Raw genomic sequence first — 23,903 nt, 5'->3', positions numbered from 1 at the left:
TCCTGAGACAGCCAGGTTTACTACTTGTGTTCGGCAGGAGACAAGACCATTAAGGTAACCATAATGGTTGCGTCTTCATCACCTCTTCACGGGCTGCCGAGCCATCACGGCCCTCCAGGACGTCCGTGCGTCATAACTCATGTGATTACTCGCTAAAACATTCCTAATTGGGTGCTGTGACTGTTTATTTTTTCGCTTCCTTGAATTAAAATTCGATTTGGCACTATAGATAGAGCAATTATTGACCATTTTAATGTTGGTATGGGAATAACGGAGATGTAACTAATCATTGTTTTATAACAGAAAAAAAATTAGCGAAAGAAACACCTACGGTACCGGGAAAGATATAGTTAAATAACTTATATTATTTTATTCTTATACATCTTTTTTAAGTCAGCTACGTTTAAAATTATTATAAATTGTAATTACAATTAAATTGTGTATATATAAGCCTGTATAACTAAACGTTGCGGTTGTTGGCGCGCGGCGGGGTCGTGGCGGCGATAAACGATAAAACTTACTTATTTTAAAATCGTTGAACATTCTTTTATAACTGTCATGTTTAAAATTATTATAAAGTTCAAATGGCAATAATATTTATAAAATTGTAATCAAATTGTGAACATAGGGGTCTGTAAAATTAAACAGTGCGGCTGTTGGCGCGGCGGGGTCGTGGCGGGACGGACGGGTTGTTGCTAAGGTTGGATAGGGACGTGTTACTTGCGCTTGACGGCCACGGACAAGTTTATTGTGAGGAGTTTGACTGCCATACTGAACTGACTGAATGTTTTCCATAACGGGATAAACAGAAGTCTTAAAATATTTCATCTAAATATACGTAGTTATTATAAACATATCGACCAGGCACTAATATTAATACAAAGTTTGAACATTATTTATGATATCATTGTGTTTACAGAATCGTGGATTGACTCAGACAAGACTCTAACTAATATAGATGGATATGAGGTATTTTGTACGACTGACAACTGGAACAGATGTGATGGTACGGTGGTCTACTTGAGAACAGATCTATGCGGCGGCTCGCGACAAATTAAACTAGGGGGAAGCGACTGGACTACAACTTGACTTTGACGTTGACGGCCGACATTTTTGACATATTAGCTATCTACCGCAGCCCTGCGATGGACTGCCAATTATTCTTATCTGATCTAGAACTTTACTACTCGAAACTGGCAAACAATACTTCCTACATATTCACTGGTGATATAAACATTGATATCTTAGATAGTACAATAAACGACGCTCAACAAGACAGTTATCTAAATATAATGTACAAAAGCTGGACTAATCAACTGTATAAACAAACCAACACGGGTTTACTGCTCATTCTTTAACATGTATTGACCATATCTTCTTAAAATATGATAACTATGACTTTATTACTTCAGGCGTTTTAAAAAACAGGAATTACCTACCACTATGCTGTCACTGTTATGATACGTCTCCCAATTACTTCTCCTCGCGGTTTGGACACAAACAACACGTACTTGGACATGAAGGTTGTTGGATGGGCTGGTAGCGGCTCAGACGTGGGACCATGTCCTTGGCTTACAAGAAGTAAAATGCTAGCTGTAACGCTTTCCTAAACACGTTTGACAAGCTCAGAGCAAGTTCGTTGCGAACAAAATATCTATCTACAAGAAATAAAAAACTGAAACCTTGGATTTCATATAATTTAATTCATGCTGTTAGAAAACGTGATAAATTAAGTAAAATATTAAAAAGACAACCATTTAATGAACGATTACGAAACTACTACTTGATTTTTAGGAACAACTTAAGCAATGAAATAAAAAGAGCAAAGACGGCTTATTTCAAAGAAAAATTATTAAATTCAGCGGGAAACGCAAAAATGTTTTGGAGAACTGTTAACGAGTTCATTTCTGTCAGGAAAAAGAGAGAGGAGTTTCCTGTGCGCCATTTTACTCAAAACAGTGACAATCCTGGTGGAAGTACAAAGGAAGTGGCTAACTCTTTTAATTTGTTTTTTTCGCAAGTGGGAAGGAAGTTGGCCATGGAAGTGCCGGCATCAACTGGTCCCCTGCTGGTGGATGATACAGTGCATAGTGTACGGGGGCATGAGTTTCGCTTGCGCCCGGTCTCGGACAGCCAGGTGGGAGGAGTGTGTCAGGGGAATGCGAGGTGGATCGGCTCCCGGTATGGACGGCCCTCCCCGTAGCCCTGCTCAAGCAACAAATTAGTAAGCTGGCGTCCCCTCTAAAACATATAATAAATCTCAGTATATCTTCAGGTGTTTATCCAGAATTATTCAAATCTGCAAAAGTAATCCCCAATTTACAAAAACAATAGTAAATCAGACATGCACAATTTATAGGCCAATATCATTGCTAAGTGTGCTAAGTAAAGTACTAGAGAAGTGTGTAAAATCTCAATTACAGAAATACCTCGAAGATAATAATATTCTGTCAGAGTCCCAATACGGCTTTCGCAAAAACAAAAATACTTCAGACTCCCTATTCGCAATTAATAAATGTATAACAGATGCCTTAAATAACAATAATAAAGTGTTACTTCTTTACATTGATCTGGCAAAAGCTTTTGATAGTATAAACAGAAACCTGCTTTTTCGCAAATTAGAATGTGTTGGAGTTCGCGGATTAGAGCTGAACTGGTTCAGAAGCTATTTGAGCGGACGTACGCAAACAGTCTCTATAAACAATCATTTAAGTGACACAATGAGTGTTGATTTACGGTGTAGTCCAAGGTAGCACGCTTGGTCCACTTCTATTCTTAATTTACATAAATAATATTGTTAAACTCGAGATTACTGGTAGGATAATTTCTGTTTGCAGATGATACTGCAATATTGTTTGAGCGGAGATCCTGGGAGGAGGTCTACCGTGTTGCTGCGGGAGAATTGGCGTTTAGTAAAAACGGTGGTTTGATGAAAATATTCTAACCATGAATGTTTCAAAAACTAAATGTATGGCCGATCTCATTGCGCAGGCGCGGGCGAGCCGCCTGTGGACATGGGATTGGTACTCCACTCTTGCGGTGACACGAACAGTGGCTCCTGTGATTGTCGGGTGTTACAGAGGGTGAACCAGTACAAGTACCTGGGAGTCATCATGGATTCAAAATTAAAATTGGGAACCACACATCCACATGTTAAAATCTAAACTAAGGAAAATGATTTACGTTTTCCATCAATTAACTGAAATATTAAATCCCAATGAAATTAAAACTATTTATTACGCCTATGCACAATTCAATTTTACAATATGGTTATTATAGTATGGGGAGGGGCTTACAGGTCTATTTTTATATCCGTTAATGACTGTTAAAAATTTAGTTATTAAGGCAGCGTTCAAAAAACACAACAGATACCGTACCCGACTATCTTGCTTTATATACAGAGACACAATTGTTATCAATTCGGCAGCTATATATTAAAAGCTTACTGGTCTTTCGCGAGGAAGCCACAGGCAGGAGATCGTCACCCCTGTCACACATAGATATTTTACAAGGAATGCTGTTAGCGTGGGCTTGCAGGTTCCCCGAGTAGTAAAATCGTATAATTACACCAATCCTTATTACATTGCAAATTTCCTACTCAGAAATATTCCGCAACACATAAGGGACCTGCAGGTTCCGCTGTCCGCATACAGAAATCTTGTCTCTCTAACTGGCTGTTGGAGGTCGGCGCTGAACACGCTGAGTCGCTGCTCTCGTCTATATACTAGACTAAAATATATGATCACGTTTATTTACTGGACTTACTTTACTACACGCAACAAAACTGTTTTTTCACTATTGTTACGATGGCCGTCTTGCGCCGTTTCGCCTCTCCGATAGATTTGAACATCTCTAATAAACCAAACTTAACCTAAGTATCGTTAGTAATTAATTTTGTTCCATTTTAATTATTTGCACTATAGCAAATAACATACCTTATTTTTATTATGATCTTTTAGATCAAATAATTAGACTATTGGTATTGTGGCATAATTAATGTTGTCTGTGGCCTACAAATTACACAGATTATTTCAGATTTCATACTTAATAATTGTTTTTGAAAATAGATGTAAAATAATTTATTGTTATTAAGGATAACTACTATGTATGATACCGCTGTGCACAGCAACTAGAAACTGACCCGTCACCACGCACAAGCCTCTATGGCCCATGTGGGACTAATTTCATTTATATTATGTGTACTGTGCTTGTTTGCAAATTTTGAAATAAAATTGATTTTGATTTGATTTGATTTGATTTGACTGATAGGAACTCTTCGAACATTATTCTTTTCTTTGCGAGAAATGTAACAATATTTTCACTACACTTGATATGATTCAATATTGTTAGTACTTGCTAGAAGTGCGTAATTGGCTGAGCGTTAGCGAAGCCTATCACTCGATGGGCTGGAAAATTGTACATGTCTATCTGTCCGCACGATATTCGAGAACAAATTTAACTGTAGACTTGATATTTTGCATGAAATCTATGGGGTTTGGCCGAGCGTTAGTGAACTTTTAACAGTGGTCTTATGGATAACCATGATTTGTAAACAAACTGAGTAATATATATATGGTTTTTTAAACTTGTAACTTGTAATGAGGTTACTTTGATAGATTGGTTGGCAATGCATTCGTTACGTAAACAATTTGTTGGATCCTTTAATATTCGATGTTAGACAGAGTTCAACGACGGTGCATGTCACTCCATGGCCTCTGGTTGAACGTTAGCCAAAGTCTATAACCCAGGGTATTATCTCAAAAATGAACCGAGCTATAAGCTTAACCCTTTGAGTGCCAACGTCCGATTTTACCGGACGACAAAAGTTGGCCGAAAAGTGCCAACGTCCGTTTTTACCGGACGTCAAAAGTTGGCCGAATAGTGCTGACGTCCGATTTTACCGGACGTTCGGGAAAAAGTCGCTAAAAAATTGTAAGCTTTAATATTTTCAAATAATATCATATTGAAATGTTTGTGAAGAATCGTTCTTTTCAAAATAAATTGTTACAGTACACTTCCGGTCAAACTTTAAATTATGAAACTCACATATAAACATTTTTGGTTGCCATAGCTACTAGAAACAATGTGACAATAGTTTCTTAAAATTTGTATAACTTATTCATTATTGAAGATAATAATATAAATTTTTCAAGATTTACAGACAATTGCATACACTTTCCAGTGATATGGACTAAGAAAAGGATATGAATTTTTTGGTCATAATAATTTGGTTGAAAAATTAAATTAAAAAATATTTTTGAATTTTTTTTAGGTAAGTTCATTTTTGGTATTCCTAAATTTAGTGTTATGGTAACTTTGTTATTTTATATTAATTAAACAGAGTTTTCAGAGAAAAATAAAAAAAGAATCATGTTGATAGCTTATTTAATAATCGAACTGTAAATTTTTTACTAAGACCTTGCAAAATGTCTGAAAAAGGGCTGGCAATTTTAGGTACACCCACTAGAAAAATACCTGGCACTTTTCAGTATACCCACTCAAAAATACTTGGCACTCAAAGGGTTAAAATTTAAGCTCTGTATGTGTTCTCCGCTGGATATCTCAAGGACGAATTGAGTTATGGACAAACTGACCTATTTGAAATTTCGCATGAAGTTTCATTTCTGTATAGGCAACATCGAGTTTGATTATGGATCCATGAGACTTGACCGAACGTCAAAGAAGCCTAGGACTCAATAGGTTTACAACATTTCACTTCTTTCTTATTGTCTGTCTGTCTGTCTGTGTACTCGACAATTTAATGAGCTATAGACTTGAAAGGTTGCATGCATCTTTAGTGAAGCAAGTTATTTTGCTATACATTTATGAATGTTAACATTACTAAGTTAAACCAATTTTTAAATACGAACGAAATTGTCAATGTCCATTTCTGGAGTTATACAATAAGAATGTAACAATAATAGTACAGAATCGAACACTTAAATTACATTTCCGACAAGAAAGGACCAGTCACTTTTTCTCGTATCTCTAGCGGTTAGGCCATAAAATGCCCTCAAAATCAAAACTTTCGTTAAATTCGGAAAAAACAAACAAATTCTACATCAAAATCTCGGATTTAATCTGTTCCCGAATACCAAGGGGAATTTGCAAACGACCATCATGGGGACCTGGGGGCGTAGCTCCCAGCGAGCCGAATACGTGTTTCTGGAGTTATACAATAAGAATGTAAAAATAATATTAGTATATTTTCTTCTAAAGCAAAAACATGTTATCTGTGTGTCATAATATTGTAGAAACTGTTATATCTTCCATTATTAAGCTCGATTTAACAACGAAAATCTGTGTTATTAGATGGGTTAAATGTACAACAGAAGAACGTATAGTGTTTGATTAAATGATTGCAAAGTTAACTAACTATTTATTTTATATCTAATGAATATATCAACTTCTGGTATGTAAATTAACTTCAGGTGCGTCACAACAATACTTGCGTTTTTATTATTTAGTCATACACCATCAATCACTTCAGAGCTAAATAAGTGTAGCTCACTTAATTAACTCCAAAAGAACCACCAGACCATTCACAAACATATTGAGTACAGTCGTCAGTAAATCATAACCCACCAATCAGCGATCGTTCGCGATCTTGGCCGGTGACGTCACACAACACCTGACACCATAAATCATCTACGGCTATTATAATATTAAATATATTGAATAAATCGCATCCGTGATCACACAGAGGCAGGCCGCCCACAGGTGAGCGGCAGGTTATAATCATCTACTATAAACAGCTGGTTGCTACTAAACCACCGTGCTGTGCCGGTCAGTGCTGGTGAATTATCGCCCTATATCATTGTTGCGTCCATTTCCAAAATATTCAAAAATCCTCGTTCACCACTCATTTTTTGCATAATACAGCTGCATAATTGTGGAATAACAAAATTACAGTTATATTCCTTGAACATTGAACAGCATTTCTTGAACTTTCACAAAAATCATGCTATGTGTGTTTATAAATAATGTGATTTGCACATAACCAACATAAATTATTAGAAGATGTGGGATACTAAAAGTAGCAAACCGTTTAACATATCGGAATGAAACGATGATTTTAAGATACTATTAGATTTTAATGATACGATCTACGGTTTATTATCAGACAATGGTTGCAACTATTTATGGAGCACTCCAAGTGGTATAGTACAACTGTGCAGATTATAGACGTATCTTGTTACATCATCAACTGAGGGAACACGACATAAAATTATTGTAAATCAAGAAATTCCAAGGTGTCGTTGGGAAAAACTACGCTTCTTTAGAAATACATGATTTCCAATGACACAGAGTCGAAATCTTTACTATATTATCTGTTAAACATTATATAACACTAATAAGAACTCAAAGTACCTGGTTTTTTTCTCTACATCAGAGCATTAATGCATAAAAAGTATTTTACAAATGAAATGTAACATTCGAAACAATCGCACGTGTATACTAAGGGTTGTAAGTTAAAAATTACAACCAACATAACCTAGTAATTCAGTACATTATTAAGCAATAATCGTTAGAATAAAACTACTAACCTACACGAAGGTAGTTCTGCATGCACTCACCGAGTAGTGGTGGTCCGGAAGCTGCTTCAACGAGGTGGTCTCTCTTATCTTTATCACGGGTAAACAGAGAGCGAGCGGAAATGACCTAGAGCAGTTTTGCGCGCCAAATTACAGCTTCCCGGGATTCGACATGATTAGCCCCCCCGCGTCGCGGCCTGAGCCACGCGAACCCAGTTTCTCCTCTTACTACGCAGCTTCAACACGCAGCTGTGCTCCTCGATATTATACCTACTGGATTGCTATGTTGCATATGAAATAAAACTGACCCGCTCCTTCATTTCTTAATCGATTTACATATTATCAGATTTCGGTAAATTCAGTGCACAGTCTCGTTATAAATAATTCTTCACTGTATTGTGACAAGATCGTAGCCAGGAAACAATTAGTAGGGGGGGGGGGTCCAGACAACTGATATTTTTCCGTAGTAGACAGGGAGTAAGACCCCATTTTGTTCCTTATAAAGTTCTTGATCCGTTTCTTTGTTCAGAACCTTCTTTCAGAAGTATATGTCAGTAATACTGAATTATTTAAATAATAATAATCGTTTACTAAAAAATTAATTGAAAAAAAAAATAAAAATCTGGAGGGGGATCCGTACCCCTTGAACCCCCTCGCTTGCTTCCTCCTTCTATGGTGATGACGTTTTCTTGTGATATACCAGTGTTTCAATCGATACCAAAATCGAAATATACCAACCTGAATAACTGTATCAAAATAGTTTTAGAAACGAATAACTTGAATTGTGGAATTCAAGTTAGTTAGCTAAGAAGATGTAGTTTTTCTACTAAAAGTGGGTGAAGGTATCGCACTACGAGTTTGATTGTAATTTAATCATATAGTATTTACTTTCTTCGAAAGAAGTTTTTTTAATTTCAAGTTACTTTAGTACGACAAGGAAAATATACCTGCTATAAAAACTATGCTTAGCTTCTGGTACTGAAAGTGAAGATTTGCTGAAAGAAACTAACTTATTCATAATCTTGAGTATATGATACAATAGATACTATCACCAATAACAAATCACACATTTCAAACTTATTTGGTTTTATTAGACAGCAATACCAACTAGCTTCATATATTGATGTATCTAAGTTGAAAGATAGTATGAATGAAAGCTGAACAGGATATGTTTTACAAGTACTGTATAATTGTAATTAGATGCCAATTTTCTTTTCAGTCTTATTCTGTTACTTCTGAGCAACTGCGAGGGTTTTATCAAAGAGAATAAGGATGACAGTCGATAAAGTAATAGGTTGACAGTACTGATAAAAAGTACAATGGTCACAGATAGATTCAAACCTGTGATTTCTCCGACCCATACTCTAAGCCCGATGACCTCTTGGCTAACGCCAGGTAATAATAGTCCATTTTCTATTAGCAACCAAAAAAGGTAACGTAGCTATCTTGGGAAGGTTTGGTTCAATGTGAATTTTAAGTTTAGTTCCAGTCCACTTTTCTCCCAGTGCAGCTTCTAGGTTGCTCCGCCGTTTATAAAACATCGTAGTGCGTTTAATTGTGCACCTGATGAGACAATGAAAATACCTCTTAGATTACACTATACTTTGTAGTCTAGGAGTCTGATGTCGAAACATAGTAAAGAATTCATTTGGAGCTTCTTCGTTACTGACATTTTTTGGATCTATTCAGGCGAACATGGCTCCAGATTCCAGGAGTCAAATCTGTGTCAGCGTTGATTCCAGACGCTGCATTAAGAGGATGGTGAACTGGAGTTGGCTAAACCCAACTTTCACAAAAATGGGTGTCTTCACGCAGGAATTTCCGCCTTATACAGCTAAACTCCAGTTTCAAGCACATTCCACTCCTGTTTCTTAGCCAACCAAAAGTTACTTTTCAAATCATTTGTCTTCTTAAGCTATATCAGTGAGGACTTGAAGGGCATTCTCGACCTTCGAGTAGTTATCGTACCGATATCTACAACCTGAAATCTATTAGCCTTGGGGCCACTGTAGGCTTGTCAGTTTCATCTAGTCGGTGGCAAAGTCCCAACAGACACACACACACACGTCAGATGGATCTCTCCATTAATGTATCCAGCACCGGGGCGCGGCCTCGGTTCCCACACGTGTAGCGACTACGCCTGACACGATAATCGGGTTATCTCGGAAGACAAGGCTACTACAGGACTGAGTGCCAAAACCCTTAACAGTTAGGCACCGCCTTCTCTCACGGTTGATGATATTTTAATTCCTACATGCCCCGTTTGCCGAGTCACTGTTGGTTTTGAATAATTTATCACGGTTCGAGCGGCACTCTTAACTTATATAGCTGTAATCTAGCTAGTAATCTAGATTCGTGCTTCAGGCTAGGCGAGACGTTTTGGAAGATTGAGTGTTTATTCTATGGCGATTTTGGTCAGCTTTAGATTTTTAGTCCTTTTCACCTACACTAAACCGAAACCATTTCCTTAAATCTTGTCTTTCTAGATGAGGACCTCTCGTAATAGTAGCTTTCGTGACGTGTGTAGATGGTGCGTACTCCTTCGTATTTAAGTCAATGTGAAAAAGTTGACGGTCTTATCTATTTTTATAAGGTTTCATTTTTAAGTTGCTAGTGTTAGTCTTATCAGTATTGCACTTTTTATTAACATTTGAAAGAATCGAGAACGTTATTACCAGTAAGCGCAAACATGCATTTGGTTTCGATATAGAAGTTTAAGTACACAAGGGCCACAACTTATTTTGAACAGAACATAGTAAGGCACATAAGCAAGTCCATTTTTTGTGCATTCATAAATAAGTAAAATTGAATATAAGACCCAAGAGTAAAATAATTAATACTTTTGAGTGTTATCATTAAACTAGCCACAATTTACCTAAAGCAGTTACATGCAAACAGACGTAAAAAAGTTACTTAAGAATGCTAAAACTAAACTTAAAATATTTTTATGTTTTAGTATTTGAATTTGCTAAAAAGAAAGCTTTTACATTTACTTGTAAATTATTTTTTCTTACTGTTTGTTTTACAACAGGGATTTACACTAGATACACGCTCCACGAATCGCGTAATGGGCTGAATGAAGAACAGAGACCGCCTCTTTTAACCTCAGGTGTATAAAATTTAATCTTTATGTCATAATAACCTACTTACTTCATCATAGGTCATGAATAAAAATATGAAAAATAACGGGCCCAAAACATAACCTTGTGAAACTCCGTATTCAATCAGTTTAGAGCTTAATTGATGAATCCGTATAAGGTGAAAGCTTGATATCTACTACTCAGACAGGAGCCAAGAAGGACAATATCATCATCACGAACACCATAAAACGTGAGATACGGTGAAAAGCGTCAGTGTAATTGAACAGCCTACCACCACCTCTCAAGGGTTCTTACTTTGAAGGCCAACAGAGCTATTTTTAACAATATCCATTGTACAAGGTACTGCTCTAAAAGCAAATTAGCAAGCACTAAATAATTTTATTAGCACAAATAATCAAATTACCGACTTAGTACAATCAGTAAGGCCATTAAAACGATTAATACAATACTAATAGACCTTAATCTTTCATAAACATCAATGCCAAGGGATATTTATTGTTGACACAGCTTCCTTCTGTAAGTTTAACTCATCCAATGCTCTTCTATTCACTTATACCAAACTGAAATTTAAAAGTTATCTTGAAGATTTATTTAAAGTTTAGGGAGCATGGTTGAATTTTTTTTTTTATTTCATACTTTTGCAATTGCTGTATTCCATGACGAATGATGGGTAAAATTTGGATTCTGAAAAGTTTAGAAATTGGGTGCAACAAAGATATTGGCCGGTAAAGATCTTATCACGACGTTTAACCACCACTGACCGGCACGGCACAGTGGCGGAACAGCAATTAACAGTTTATAGCAGATAATTATAACCTGCCGCTCACCTGTGGGCGGCCTGTCTCTGTGTGATCACGGATGCGATTTATTCAATATATTTAATATTATAATAGCCGTAGATGATTTATGGTGTCAGGTGTTGTGTGATGTCATACGCTAAGAACGCCGATTGGTTGGTTATGATTCACTTTCGATTATATCCAACTTGTGTTTGTGAATGGTCAAGATTTTATCTTAGAAAATTCTAGTATGCAAAATCTTGTTCTAGATTATTTTAAACTACTTGACTTATTGCTGACTAAAGTTTCTGTGTTGTTACTTTGTCTTGTTCTATTTGTTCTTGGCTTAACTAAGCATTGTTCTTCAAGAATGTGAGATATATTTCTATAATTCTTACTGCAAGTCCTTCAAGCAGGCAAGGTTGCTTAATTAGAACTGTGTTATCTCTTTTTGATATTTTAATGTACAATTTGATTGATTTTTTATAAAATAGGGGGAAAATATTTGTACTTCGGGTCTTGGATAATTGTCCCTTTTGTGAAAAGTCTATTGTTAATGACATGGTTTGTAAAAATTAAAATTGAGATCTTTTATTACCGGCAAGCTATGTTTCTTTTGGTTCCTAACTTGTCTGTAATGTTTTTTTTTTTTTTTTTTTTTTTTACTTTCAACCCCCTGTCTCAAGGGGCTCAGCAGTTTCAAGGTGTTGTAAAAAAGAAGAGAGAGGTTGTGCCGAAATAAATAATCTACCATTAATAGTTTCATAATGGCGGCCTATTTAAAATTGTGAAGTTAAAATTCATGAAAACCGACGAGGAAAGAAAATTTTTAAATTCAAAAGACATTTTTCATTCTTCAGCATTAAATTTATTTTAAAAGCGCTTTCGCCGGTTAAGGCATCATCAGTTTAGATATTCCATTAAAATATATTTAATGTGGAAGAATGAAAAATGTCTTTTGAATTAAAACCTACTCTCTTCCATTAAGAATTCAAAGCAGAGAAAGAAAATGTGTCAATACACATCAAAGTTTCCTTTAAACAAGCAAAATCACAACGCGTTAACTTAAACTCTATCTCAGTTATGATATTTTATCAAGACAAACACTAAACAAATCGAAATAGACCATAATGTTAAAAGAACATGTTTGTTTAATTTTAGCTAATTAACCATATTTCAAATTATTGTCACACATTTTTGGAACACCCTGTTTATTAATCCTGAATATGGCAAACTACTAGTAACATTTCATGTCCATTCATATTTGTTCACCAGTTGAAAAACATTACACTTTTAAACATATTATATTATTGATTGGATTATGTGGAATTTTTACAGTGCTTTTCATACATACAGTAGTTCATTGAATATTCATTTTACACATACACTGTAAAATTTAAATTTATTGGGAAAATGTCGTTCGGGTAAAATATATCCTACATGACTGGCAATTTCTTTAACTAAAAAATCTGTTTAAATATATAGTTTGAACTTTTTCTGGAGGCAATACAAAGTTGTTAGTGAACAATATTTGTGCGGTTTTTAAGTCAAAAGGCTATTGAATGCCTGGTCGTTTAATTTTTTATTTCCATAGAAGTTGTACAAGAATTTGTTATTTTATTAGGCCAAACCTTTCTTTACGAAATTCTCCAAAACAATGTATATTTCGTGCAGAAATGAGTGCATGGTTTGTGTTATTTTGTTTGTGTCAATTTCAACCGTAACCTACCATTGTTTCTCCATTGATAGGTGATTCACCACTTTGAAAGGTATTTTTAAGATTCTGGAATTCGTCTTTTTAAGATGAACTGTATTGGAATGCAATTACTATATTTTTATCATTTATTCTGGTTCACTTCGTGTCAAAAAACTACTAAAAGATCTAAAATCTTAAAAACTTTTCTGCTCACAACGGATCTTCAGCCTGGAGATATTAAACCAAAACTGGCAAGGCAAGTAATGCACTAACAGCCTTATAAATTTTGTCTTATTATTTAATTGTTATATAAACTGCTATAGACTAGGATACGAAATACTAAATATAGTCTGGTTTTGTTTTCTTTTTATAACGGTTAGTGAGTTTTTCCATTTTATTTTTGACACTCAATTATATCAAATTTGGTTAAAATATAATAACCAACATTTAAATTTTAAGCGTTCTGGTACAATATTGAAATATATTAAATGAGAATTAAACATTTAAGTTAGACTATAAAATAAAATAAATGTTTCAATGATGATGTGCCTGCTAAGCTGCTAGGTAGGATAGCAAGATCTTCACTCAGGGGGAGGATGGTAGTGTCGGATGTATTTGGATATTTGTAATAAATTTACTTAAGTCCATAAAAAAAGAATGTTCAGAATTTTGATAAGTTGGAGAATTTATATAAAAAATGATCTCTTAAAAATTAAATTTGGGTACAACACTGATAGTGTTCTTGAAAATACAATTATAATTGAAAAGTTGAATGTTCATGGGTGTGAAGTTCTGATGAATTAGTAAAGGTTGGGTTTTACCACAAATGTTTTTACTTTTCGTCACAAAGATTTTATCTAAAGAGAGTTAAAAGGTAAAGACTGTCTCTGTGGCTCTTACGGCCTAATACAAGTTGGACTGTTGGTAACCAAGCTCTAGTTTTAAGGGAAATATAATACATTTTGGGTCAGCTCCCAAATTTAAGTCTACGCACTAGCCCAGTCAAATGGAGAATAGAACTAGGTGGTAGGCAACACAAGTGATAGTTCTCAACAAAGTTGTTCACTGCCTTTTTGCTTGCACTTTTCTAGTCTTCTTAACATTCATTACTATAATGGTTGAATAGAATTTTGATAGTAATTATTGAAATGGAAATTATTAATTTTGTTTGAAAAACATCTCAAATTGTAGGGGAGGGGAACTAAACTCAGATTTAAATAATTATTGTATTTTAAAAAGTGTATAGAAAACTAAAAATTTGATGATAAAGTTGATGAACGGAAAATTAAAATAACATAAACAAAATTAAATAACAATACAATTATCTTAACAATAACAAGAAATTGTGCAAAAATTATTTGTATTAATATATTTTTAAACGAGTTGTTTCGTATTTATGATAAACGAGAACTATTTATCAAATTTTACACACTTTTAAAGCATTGCTGTTTATGTCCTGCAAAAAAGATTCAATTTCAGAAATGATTAAGTTTTTTAAAGTTCAACTTAGAATTTTTTTTAAGTATATATTTCAAGATTCATAAATAATTTAGTATATCAACGATTTTAGCATTAAATTATGTTTAGGCAGATTACATTTCATTATTGAAATATATTGGTACGTTTTTAGGTTTACATATTTGAGTTATAATGTATCAATCAAAACAAGCAACATGTCGAAGTCTTTCGGGGTTATTAACTCTACCGAGAAAAGGCTTAGAAAATGTGAACCTCCATTTTCTAAATAATGTATATACTACCAAAAAACAGACCGACTTTGTTTTCTATTGTGCCATAAGCACTGCATTGATAATATTGCTTTTTATTATTTGCAGGGTTATTATTTTCAAAATTAAAATCAACACAAAATCTATTTTGGTATTTTCTAGTAAGAAATGTTTATTAGGTATACAATGTACAATATTTTAAAAGGTTACACCTTAAAATTTGTTTAAGAATTTCAACTTTGCGTTCATATTTTATGTATTACATTCCTTTTTGGTAAGGACTTTTAAATTTGCTAAAATAATGTTATTAATGGATATAAATATTAGAAATAACGATGCCATAGTAAGTAGCAGTGAGCTCACAACTATTTTATTTAAAACAAATAATCTAAAAAAATGTGTACACCCCTAATTTGCCTCTACACAAATGAACAAGAACGTTTCTTGTGTCCTGTGTTTGTTTCACAATGTTCAGATTCAAAGTACAGTATTGTTAATGAGAAAAATAAGATCAGAATTCTGTTAATATCAATATAACACAACTGGCTACTGTACTCTGGAAGGTTTTTTATCTAAAAGCTGATAACGTACGGGTCATATAAAGTAAGGTCGGATTTGTCGTTCTGTTAACAAATTCGATGTTCTTGGTAAAATATAAATTTTAAAATAAACCGACTTTAACGACACACTATCGACACTCATTGACATTGAAATATTCTTGGATTTAAAATCTGAAATAAAATGCAATTTTAGAAAAATATTGAGTATTTTTGTAAAGAATATTCACATCATTCACACAAAATTCTAATAGTTTATCAGTCAGTTTTAGTCTATTTAATTGTTTTATATTCTTTAGAAACTGTTTTAAGTGTACTTTAAAAATTACTTCAAACGCTTCTGAAGATTATTAGTGACTCCAAATCTTAAAATTAACTTGAAATTAATTATAAAACCAAAAATTATGTGCGCTCTCCAGATAAATTCTAGGTACATCCCTGCTCGCTTTATCCTGCAGCTAACAATAGGAGCAGCGCTCTGTCATTCATATTTAAAAAAACAATCTCACCTTTTGGAATGTTGAGTTTAGCTCCAGTGCACTTCCTTTTATTGCAGCGCCTGGTATCTAGGCGAAGTGGCGGTATCATTGTCTCATCAGGTAACAATTGAAACAATGAGACTGCCACTTCATATATATATATATATATATATATATATATATATATATATATATATACACACACACACACACACACACACACACACACACACACACACACACACACACACACACACACACACACAATTCATATATATGAAGTGGCAGTCTCATATATATAACAGCTGATCGTTGATACTGAGTTATCGGTCACCCCAACACCCCAAATTTAATTTACATCACTTGTACCCATTATACATACCATTTTTACAATTTATACCTATGACGAGAATAAGAACAATTGAATGTGATATTTCATAGTGCAAGTGACAACCACCGGAAACCAGTAGACGATGTGAGCACGGCCAAGTGAAGAAGTGACCCATCTGTGATATATTATACGATACTGTGATATTCTTTTGAACATGGAAACTCTGATATCAATATTAGTGATTTTCATCGCCTCGGGAACAGCCTCAGTTTATGACTCAAAGCCTTCAGTATACAGAGGTAAGCAATGATCTTTATTATATTATGTCTAGTCCTAGGGTTTTTTTTGATTGTTTTACGAAATCGGCCCATCCCAGTTATCCTCGAATTACCCCCGAGACCTAAACCATTCTCCTATATGTTAATGTATATAGTTTTTATCTCATATTGTCTTCTCTCACATTGTAAATTACACGGTTTAAGGAAACTTCCCACAAAAAGCTAACAAGCTGAAGCGTTCTACAAAGATTTGCTTTATAAATATCTCGTCCTAGTCCATTTGCAAGCTTGGTACGCCATTTCGTTTAAAAATACATATAGCGCAATCGGTCGCTCGAATAATAAATATACAACTAAACTATTGATTGTCCTGTAGAAACAATCAAAAGTGTTATGGAATGCATATACTATTTCGTAAGATTTTAGCTATAACGTTTTATCCCAATCGTTTTTAGAGATACTAATTAAACAAATGTATATTCTATAACAATTATTCGATAAATAACTTAAATAAATACACATTCGGTGCAAAAATGATGTAAATGTCACTGATTCAATCGTTGCTGAACTTTGTCTACCAGTGAGTTTTACAATAGTGGCCGTTCAATAACTCTGTTATTTATGGACCTCTAAACATAGGTTTTGTACAAATTCACTTGGAGTTCTGTATTGTTCCAAAATAAACAGTGTTGTTTCAGTTCTCACAAATCTATCTACTCCATCCGACTGAGCCGGAACGACTATTGTGTTGACCACTCGAATAATGCGTAATTTGCTCTTGGTCGTTTGATATTTCATCCATATGTCTGTCCTCAAATTCTGTAAATTTAGCCAAACGCGGACAGAAAATCAAATTTTAAAACCATATCGTTAACTCTGTAACAAGGTAAGACACCATCGCTTTATCCTTATCACAGTTCCATGGTTATTGATATTTTAATTTATATTGTAAACGTTAATCCATAGGCATGCTAATTACATAGCATTCCAAGAAGTCAGTATCCCTGATGTAATGATTCAACAGGCCTACACGAGCCCAATTAGGGTAACAATACCGCCCGCCGCCGGTGCTCCTATTGTGTCCTTAGAGCAGAACCAAAGGCTGTTTGTGCCGTTTCTCCGATATCCTGTACCACCAAACTTGGAAAGCCTAAAGGATCAAGGAGGGAGGGAAAGCACAGAGAACTTCCTTCTTTGTCGATTACCTGCTGATGAAATAGGCGTGTAAGCGCTTACATGTGTTATTTTGCAGAGGAAAGCTCTGGATAATTATAGAGTTTTCGGAATTCAAGTGGGTATTTTTAAAAAGGGTTGAACCCCATTACTATTTTTCTATTTTGTTTCCGCTACAGTTGTTTGTGACTTATTGTTCAATTCTACATGTTTACTCAATGGCCCATCTAGAAGATTTTTTTATCAATGCCTTCTGACGATGTTCTCATTAGTAATATGTTTCATTTATTTCTAGGTTCCCACTGAAATTTGAATATCCTCTTCTGCACATTAGAAAGATAAAAAATACTCTATTCCTGGAAAATTTACTGATGCACCAAAATGTTATCTTTGAAAGACGATGAATCGCCTCCCCCCACCCCACCAAAAACAAAAAATTAGTTCTTATAGTACGGATTATTCAGGTCGCGAGGTAAATAAAGAACTAAATATTCACAGGTTGTACAAGAAATAAGCATAATTCCCTTACAGCTGTGTTTATATCATGTAATAAAACAAGTTACAAAATAAAACTGAAACACTCACTGTTAAATCTTTTATTTCATGTCCTTTTTTTTCTCAAAAATGTTTATTTTACTCATCGCCTTATCTATTAGTTACATAAACAGATACAAGGTGTATTGAAGGGCCCAACAGCATGCAATGAAAGAGTTATCGCATAGTTGAACGGATTATCCTTTGACCCCAACATCAATACAGTTCTTCCTAGGACCAAAGAAAGCTATGTACCAAGTTCCCTCAAGGACCTTTCTATCAAACGTCATCACACAGACGGATGGACAACGACACATTTTAAGAAGGACCTGTCAGATCCTTTATTTAAATTCTCTCTGCTACTCGTATGTACATCTTAATCGATATACATTTTTAAATGTGTGACAAAAGTTTGTTGGAACTGATACTGCCCTTTTCTTCAATTAGTGTACCCTGAACTTAACATTTAGTATGCATCTATACGCATGACTATATTAGACAAGCCACTTAAAAAATGGTACTGAATGTGACTTTGAGGTTCTGGGTAGGGTTCGCTCAATTCGACACGACACCTACACAAAGTATTACACGTTCACCGGATGTTCTCGGACCTTGGGGGCGCGGTCGAGTTCCTGGAACCGGGACTGCTCCGTGATTTCCCGAGGGACCGGACTCGGATCAATCATAATCCAGCAGCCAGCATTCAAGCAAACAATACGAGCAGTTCCGGGGTCCAGGTCCTGCTTGTGCTCATACACATCCACTCACTCGGATATAACTGAACTTACACAGCTATAGGCCTATCTGGATTGTACTCTAATATAAAATTAACTAAGGATTTCTGTATACTCAACACTGGGAAGCTAATGAAATCAATTGCAATACTCCTGATTTATTCCAGTCAATCTATCCAAAGGTCGGGTAGTGTAAATTGTTAATGTATGCTTAGTATTATTTACCAAGTTTAGTACCTTGATGGACGACCGTTTCCTAGCTAATCTTAGCTTAAAGAAATCCATGCAATTTTTATATTGTTCTACAGCACAAAAACCACTAGTATGTGGAAAATAATTACCAATGTCTTTCTTAAAGAAGAGTAAATGTCCTGTAAATTGAGAATGACACTGTTAATGTGAATCGTATAGTGACAACGTAAAGACAGTGGAATGTTTTGGAATATCTTTAATGAAGCTAAAACTACACATTTTAAAGAACAACTGTTAACATTCTTTTTAAGCTTTTGATATTTTAGCGTATACACCGTAGTCATAGGAAAATTTGTTTTACATAGCCTATATACCCTTCCAAGTAGTTTAAAGTTTAATCCATTGACGCTGCCAGCCTTAGTGATGAAACGTATTGTCCATAGCGGCTACCAAGTTATGTTTATGTACGAGGTCGCTGGAGCATGATTTGGAGATGAGTTACAGTCAATAGCTTTTCATCCATTGACGCTGCCAGCCTTAGTGATGAAACGTATTGTTCATAGCGGCTGTCAAGTTATGTTTATGTACGAGGTCGCTGGAGCATGATTTGGAGACGAGCTACAGTCAATAGCTTATCATCCATTGACGCTGCCAGCCTTAGTGATAAAACGTATTGTTCATAGCGGCTACCAAGTTGTGTTTATATACGAGGTCGCTGGAGCACGATTTGGAGACGAGTTACAGTCAATAGCTTTTCATCCATTGACGCTGCCAGCCTTAGTGATGAAACGTATTGTTCATAGCGGCTACCAAGTTATGTTTATGTACGAGGTCGCTGGAGCATGATTTGGAGATGAGTTACAGTCAATAGCTTTTCATCCATTGACGCTGCCAGCCTTAGTGATGAAACGTATTGTTCATAGCGGCTACCAAAGTTATGTTTATGTACGAGGTCGCTGGAGCACGATTTGGAGACGAGTTACAGTCAATAGCTTTTCATCCATTGACGCTGCCAGCCTTAGTGATGAAACGTATTGTTCATAGCGGCTACCAAGTTATGTTTATGTACGAGGTCGCTGGAGCACGATTTGGAGACGAGTTACAGTCAATAGCTTTTCATCCATTGACGCTGCCAGCCTTAGTGATGAAACGTATTGTTCATAGCGGCTACCAAGTTATGTATATATATGAGGTCGCTGGAGCATGATTTGGAGACGAGTTACAGTCAATAGCTTTTCATCCGTTGACGCTGCCAGCCTTAGTGATGAAACGTATTGTTCATAGCGGCTACCAAGTTATGTTTATATACGAGGTCGCTGGAGCATGATTTGGAGACGAGTTACAGTCAATAGCTTTTCATCCGTTTGACGCTGCCAGCCTTAGTGATGAAACGTATTGTTCATAGCGGCTACCAAGTTATGTTTATATACGAGGTCGCTGGAGCATGATTTGGAGACGAGTTACAGTCAATAGCTTTTCATCCGTTGACGCTGCCAGCCTTAGTAATGATAGGAAACGTTTTATTGTTCATAGCGGCTACCAGTAATGTTTCTATACGAGATCACTGGAGCATGATTTGGAGACGAGTTACAGTCAATAGCTTTTCATCCATTGACGCTGCCAGCCTTAGTGATGAAACGTATTGTTCATAGCGGCTACCAAGTTATGTTTATATACGAGGTCGCTGGAGCATGATTTGGAGACGAGTTACAGTCAATAGCTTTTCATCCATTGACGCTGCCAGCCTTAGTGATGAAACGTATTGTTCATAGCGGCTACCAAGTTATGTTTATATACGAGGTCGCTGGAGCATGATTTGGAGACGAGTTACAGTCAATAGCTTTTCATCCATTGACGCTGCCAGCCTTAGTGATGAAACGTATTGTTCATAGCGGCTACCAAGTTATGTTTATATACGAGGTCGCTGGAGCATGATTTGGAGACGAGTTACAGTCAATAGCTTTTCATCCATTGACGCTGCCAGCCTTAGTGAGACAGAGAAAGTGGAGTATTGGTTACCTAATTATCTAACTATTTCTCGTGATAGAAAAGTCAGTACCTTTGACTCAAGTTGGCGCAAAAATCTGTAACAAATCGGATTATTAGGTTTTATATTAATACTACGAAAAGCCACTTTTACAATGTGTTTCCTAAACAGTATATCCCTACATATTTCTAGTAATTAATCATCAAAAGCACACTAATCAGTATTTTATAAGTGATAATAAAGGCTGTCTCATTATGATTACAAAAATGCATACATAAAGAATGGTGCATAAAACTATTAAGTGCTCATTAGCTATTTCTGTTTATTTATTTACATACGGCATACACCATTTTATAAGAAATGTTAAATCAGATTCAACAAGAGATAAATTATCTTATAATACAGTACAACAAGCAATAATACATTCAAAGATAACAAGCAACAAATAAATAACACCAACTATATGAACAATTAAAAAAATTATGGGAATAATCACAGCAACGATTTATATGTGTGTGGGGGCGTGAGGGTTGTGTGTGCGTATAATATATGTATGCGTGTATAATAATTAAACATAACCTGCAGTAGAATATGAAGTTTCGACAAGTAATAATGTATCTTATAATATATAATAACAAGCAATAAATACATATATAATATTTAACAAGCAATACAAAACAAGATAACAAGCAATAATTATAAAACTTCCTATTACAGTACAATCACGATGCCAGAATGTGTGGAGAAGAATCACTCATGCACTTAACCTTTGTCATCACACTGATATGTGACCCTCTAAAGGCGTCACCAATCACTCATCACCAACTCCATCATTTGCAGTAAGAAGGCGCACGGCTTGGCTACGAAATCGAGCCACACCAGGAGAGAAAAAGTCCACAGATCCACCTATCTCATTGCCGAGTTGTAAAAGGCGTGGGAGCGTACTGTGTTGCTGGTATAACGTGGAGTACTGAAGCCTCTCAAACAAATCCTGGGATCTGGTACGACCAGGAATGTGAAAAGGAAGCTCCTGTAACAGCTCAGGGCAGCCCACAACACCATTGATCAACTTCATGAGGAGAACTGAGTCATGAATCCTTCTGCGAATGTCTAAGTCATGAAGACGGAAGTGAGACTTCAGTAGTGGTATAGGGACTTCAAGGTAGTTGTATCCCATTCGGCAGCCAACAACTCTGATGAATCGGACCTGTACTCTCAATATCCGATATGAGAGTAGATTGATACGGAGTCCACACAGAAGAGTTGTACTCCAGGAGCGGACGCACTAGAGTCTTATACAATGTTACTAGAGAGTCAACATGCAGCCCTCCAGAGAAACGAAAGATGAAGCCAAGCGTGGAGTTGGCTCTCCCGCAAATGTTTGACTCAGGAATGGAATTAAATAGGATTGTAGTGGCTGTAACTTCTACTTTACTGTTATAACTACAAGCAGTTATGTCTACACAGTTTTCCATAAAACATTAGCAATCAACATGTGTAGTGTAGTTTGACACAAACACTTAAATTAACAATACTGATTACACCGCAATAATATACCTATTGCCTACAACAGGTATGTTACTAAATCATTTTGAATCATTGTCCATATACCAAGAGTTTCAATCAATTGTAATCAACATTGAAGTTTACTAGTTCGCGCAGCGTTGAGACAGCCATATTCATAAGTCAACATATTTTAAAAAGATACTGCCGGTAATTGGTAGCTGAAGCATAACTAACCAACGACCAATATGACCAACCAACGACCAATATTACCGACCAACGACCAACATGAAAACCGTGGCCAATATCAGCAACCGTGACCAATATCACGAAACAATTACCAACATAACAACCGTGACCAATATCACCAACCAACAACCAACATGACAACCGTGACCAATATCAGCAACCGTGACCAATATCACGAACCAACGACCAACATGACAACCGTGACCAATATCAGCAACCGTGACCAATATCACGAACCAACTACCAACATGACAACCGTGGCCAATATCAGCAACCGTGACCAATATCACGAACCAACGACCAACATCACAACCGTGACCAATATCAGCAACCGTGACAAATATCACGAAACAACTATCAACATGACAACCGTGACCAAAATCACCAACCAACGACTAATATGACCAACCAACTACCAATATCACCAAACAACTACCAATATGACCAAAACGATCAATATCACCGACCAACGACCAACATCACAACCGTGACCAATACCACCAACCAACAATATGATCAAACGTTACAAATATGATCAACCAACGACCATTATTACCAACAAACTACCAATATAACCAACTAACTACCAATATGACTAACCAACCACCAATATGACCAACCAACCTCTAATATGATACACCAACTATTAATAAGACCAGCCAATGACCGATATGACCAACCAACTATCAATACGAAGAAACGTGATCAGCATGGCCAAACAACGTCCAATATAACCAAGCAACTACAAATATGACAAACCAACGACCATTATGACCAATACGGCGTCTTTATCACAGCATGCCAGCTTTTTAATAATTTGGTGCTATTTTCATTTTTGAAGTTACTTTAGTTCTTGATCATTTCTAAGGTTCCTCTTATTATCATTTGATAATGCTAAACAATTTTTTCAAGTACTATTGTCTCGAATTCTATTTCATGTTCGATTCTATAACTCTGTTCTGACATTGTAGATACTTTCAGTATCTCAGTTATATGAGTCTATTGTTTTAATGACTCGTTTGATATTATATGTTTTCCTGCCATAGAC

At 35.6% G+C, this 23,903-nt stretch overlaps 1 protein-coding gene across 2 annotated transcripts in view; it reads left to right on the top strand.

The window, feature by feature from the left end:
* LOC124365749 (A disintegrin and metalloproteinase with thrombospondin motifs 12-like) overlaps positions 1 to 23,903 on the top strand; it is a 121,397-nt gene that overhangs the window by 19,402 nt on the left and 78,092 nt on the right. For both annotated transcript variants that reach the window (XM_046821741.1, XM_046821742.1), the window contains exon 2: positions 16,316 to 16,504. In XM_046821741.1, the coding sequence (XP_046677697.1) occupies positions 16,420 to 16,504 (85 nt within the window). In that variant the 5' untranslated portion in view covers positions 16,316 to 16,419. The remainder of the gene's footprint in view (positions 1 to 16,315; positions 16,505 to 23,903) is intronic.

This window comes from Homalodisca vitripennis, chromosome 7 (genome assembly GCF_021130785.1).
Source record: "Homalodisca vitripennis isolate AUS2020 chromosome 7, UT_GWSS_2.1, whole genome shotgun sequence".
In the NCBI taxonomy this organism is placed as follows: Eukaryota; Metazoa; Arthropoda; class Insecta; order Hemiptera; family Cicadellidae; genus Homalodisca; species Homalodisca vitripennis.
Note: the sequence above shows the minus strand (reverse complement) of the source record. Positions and strands in the feature narration are given on the sequence as shown.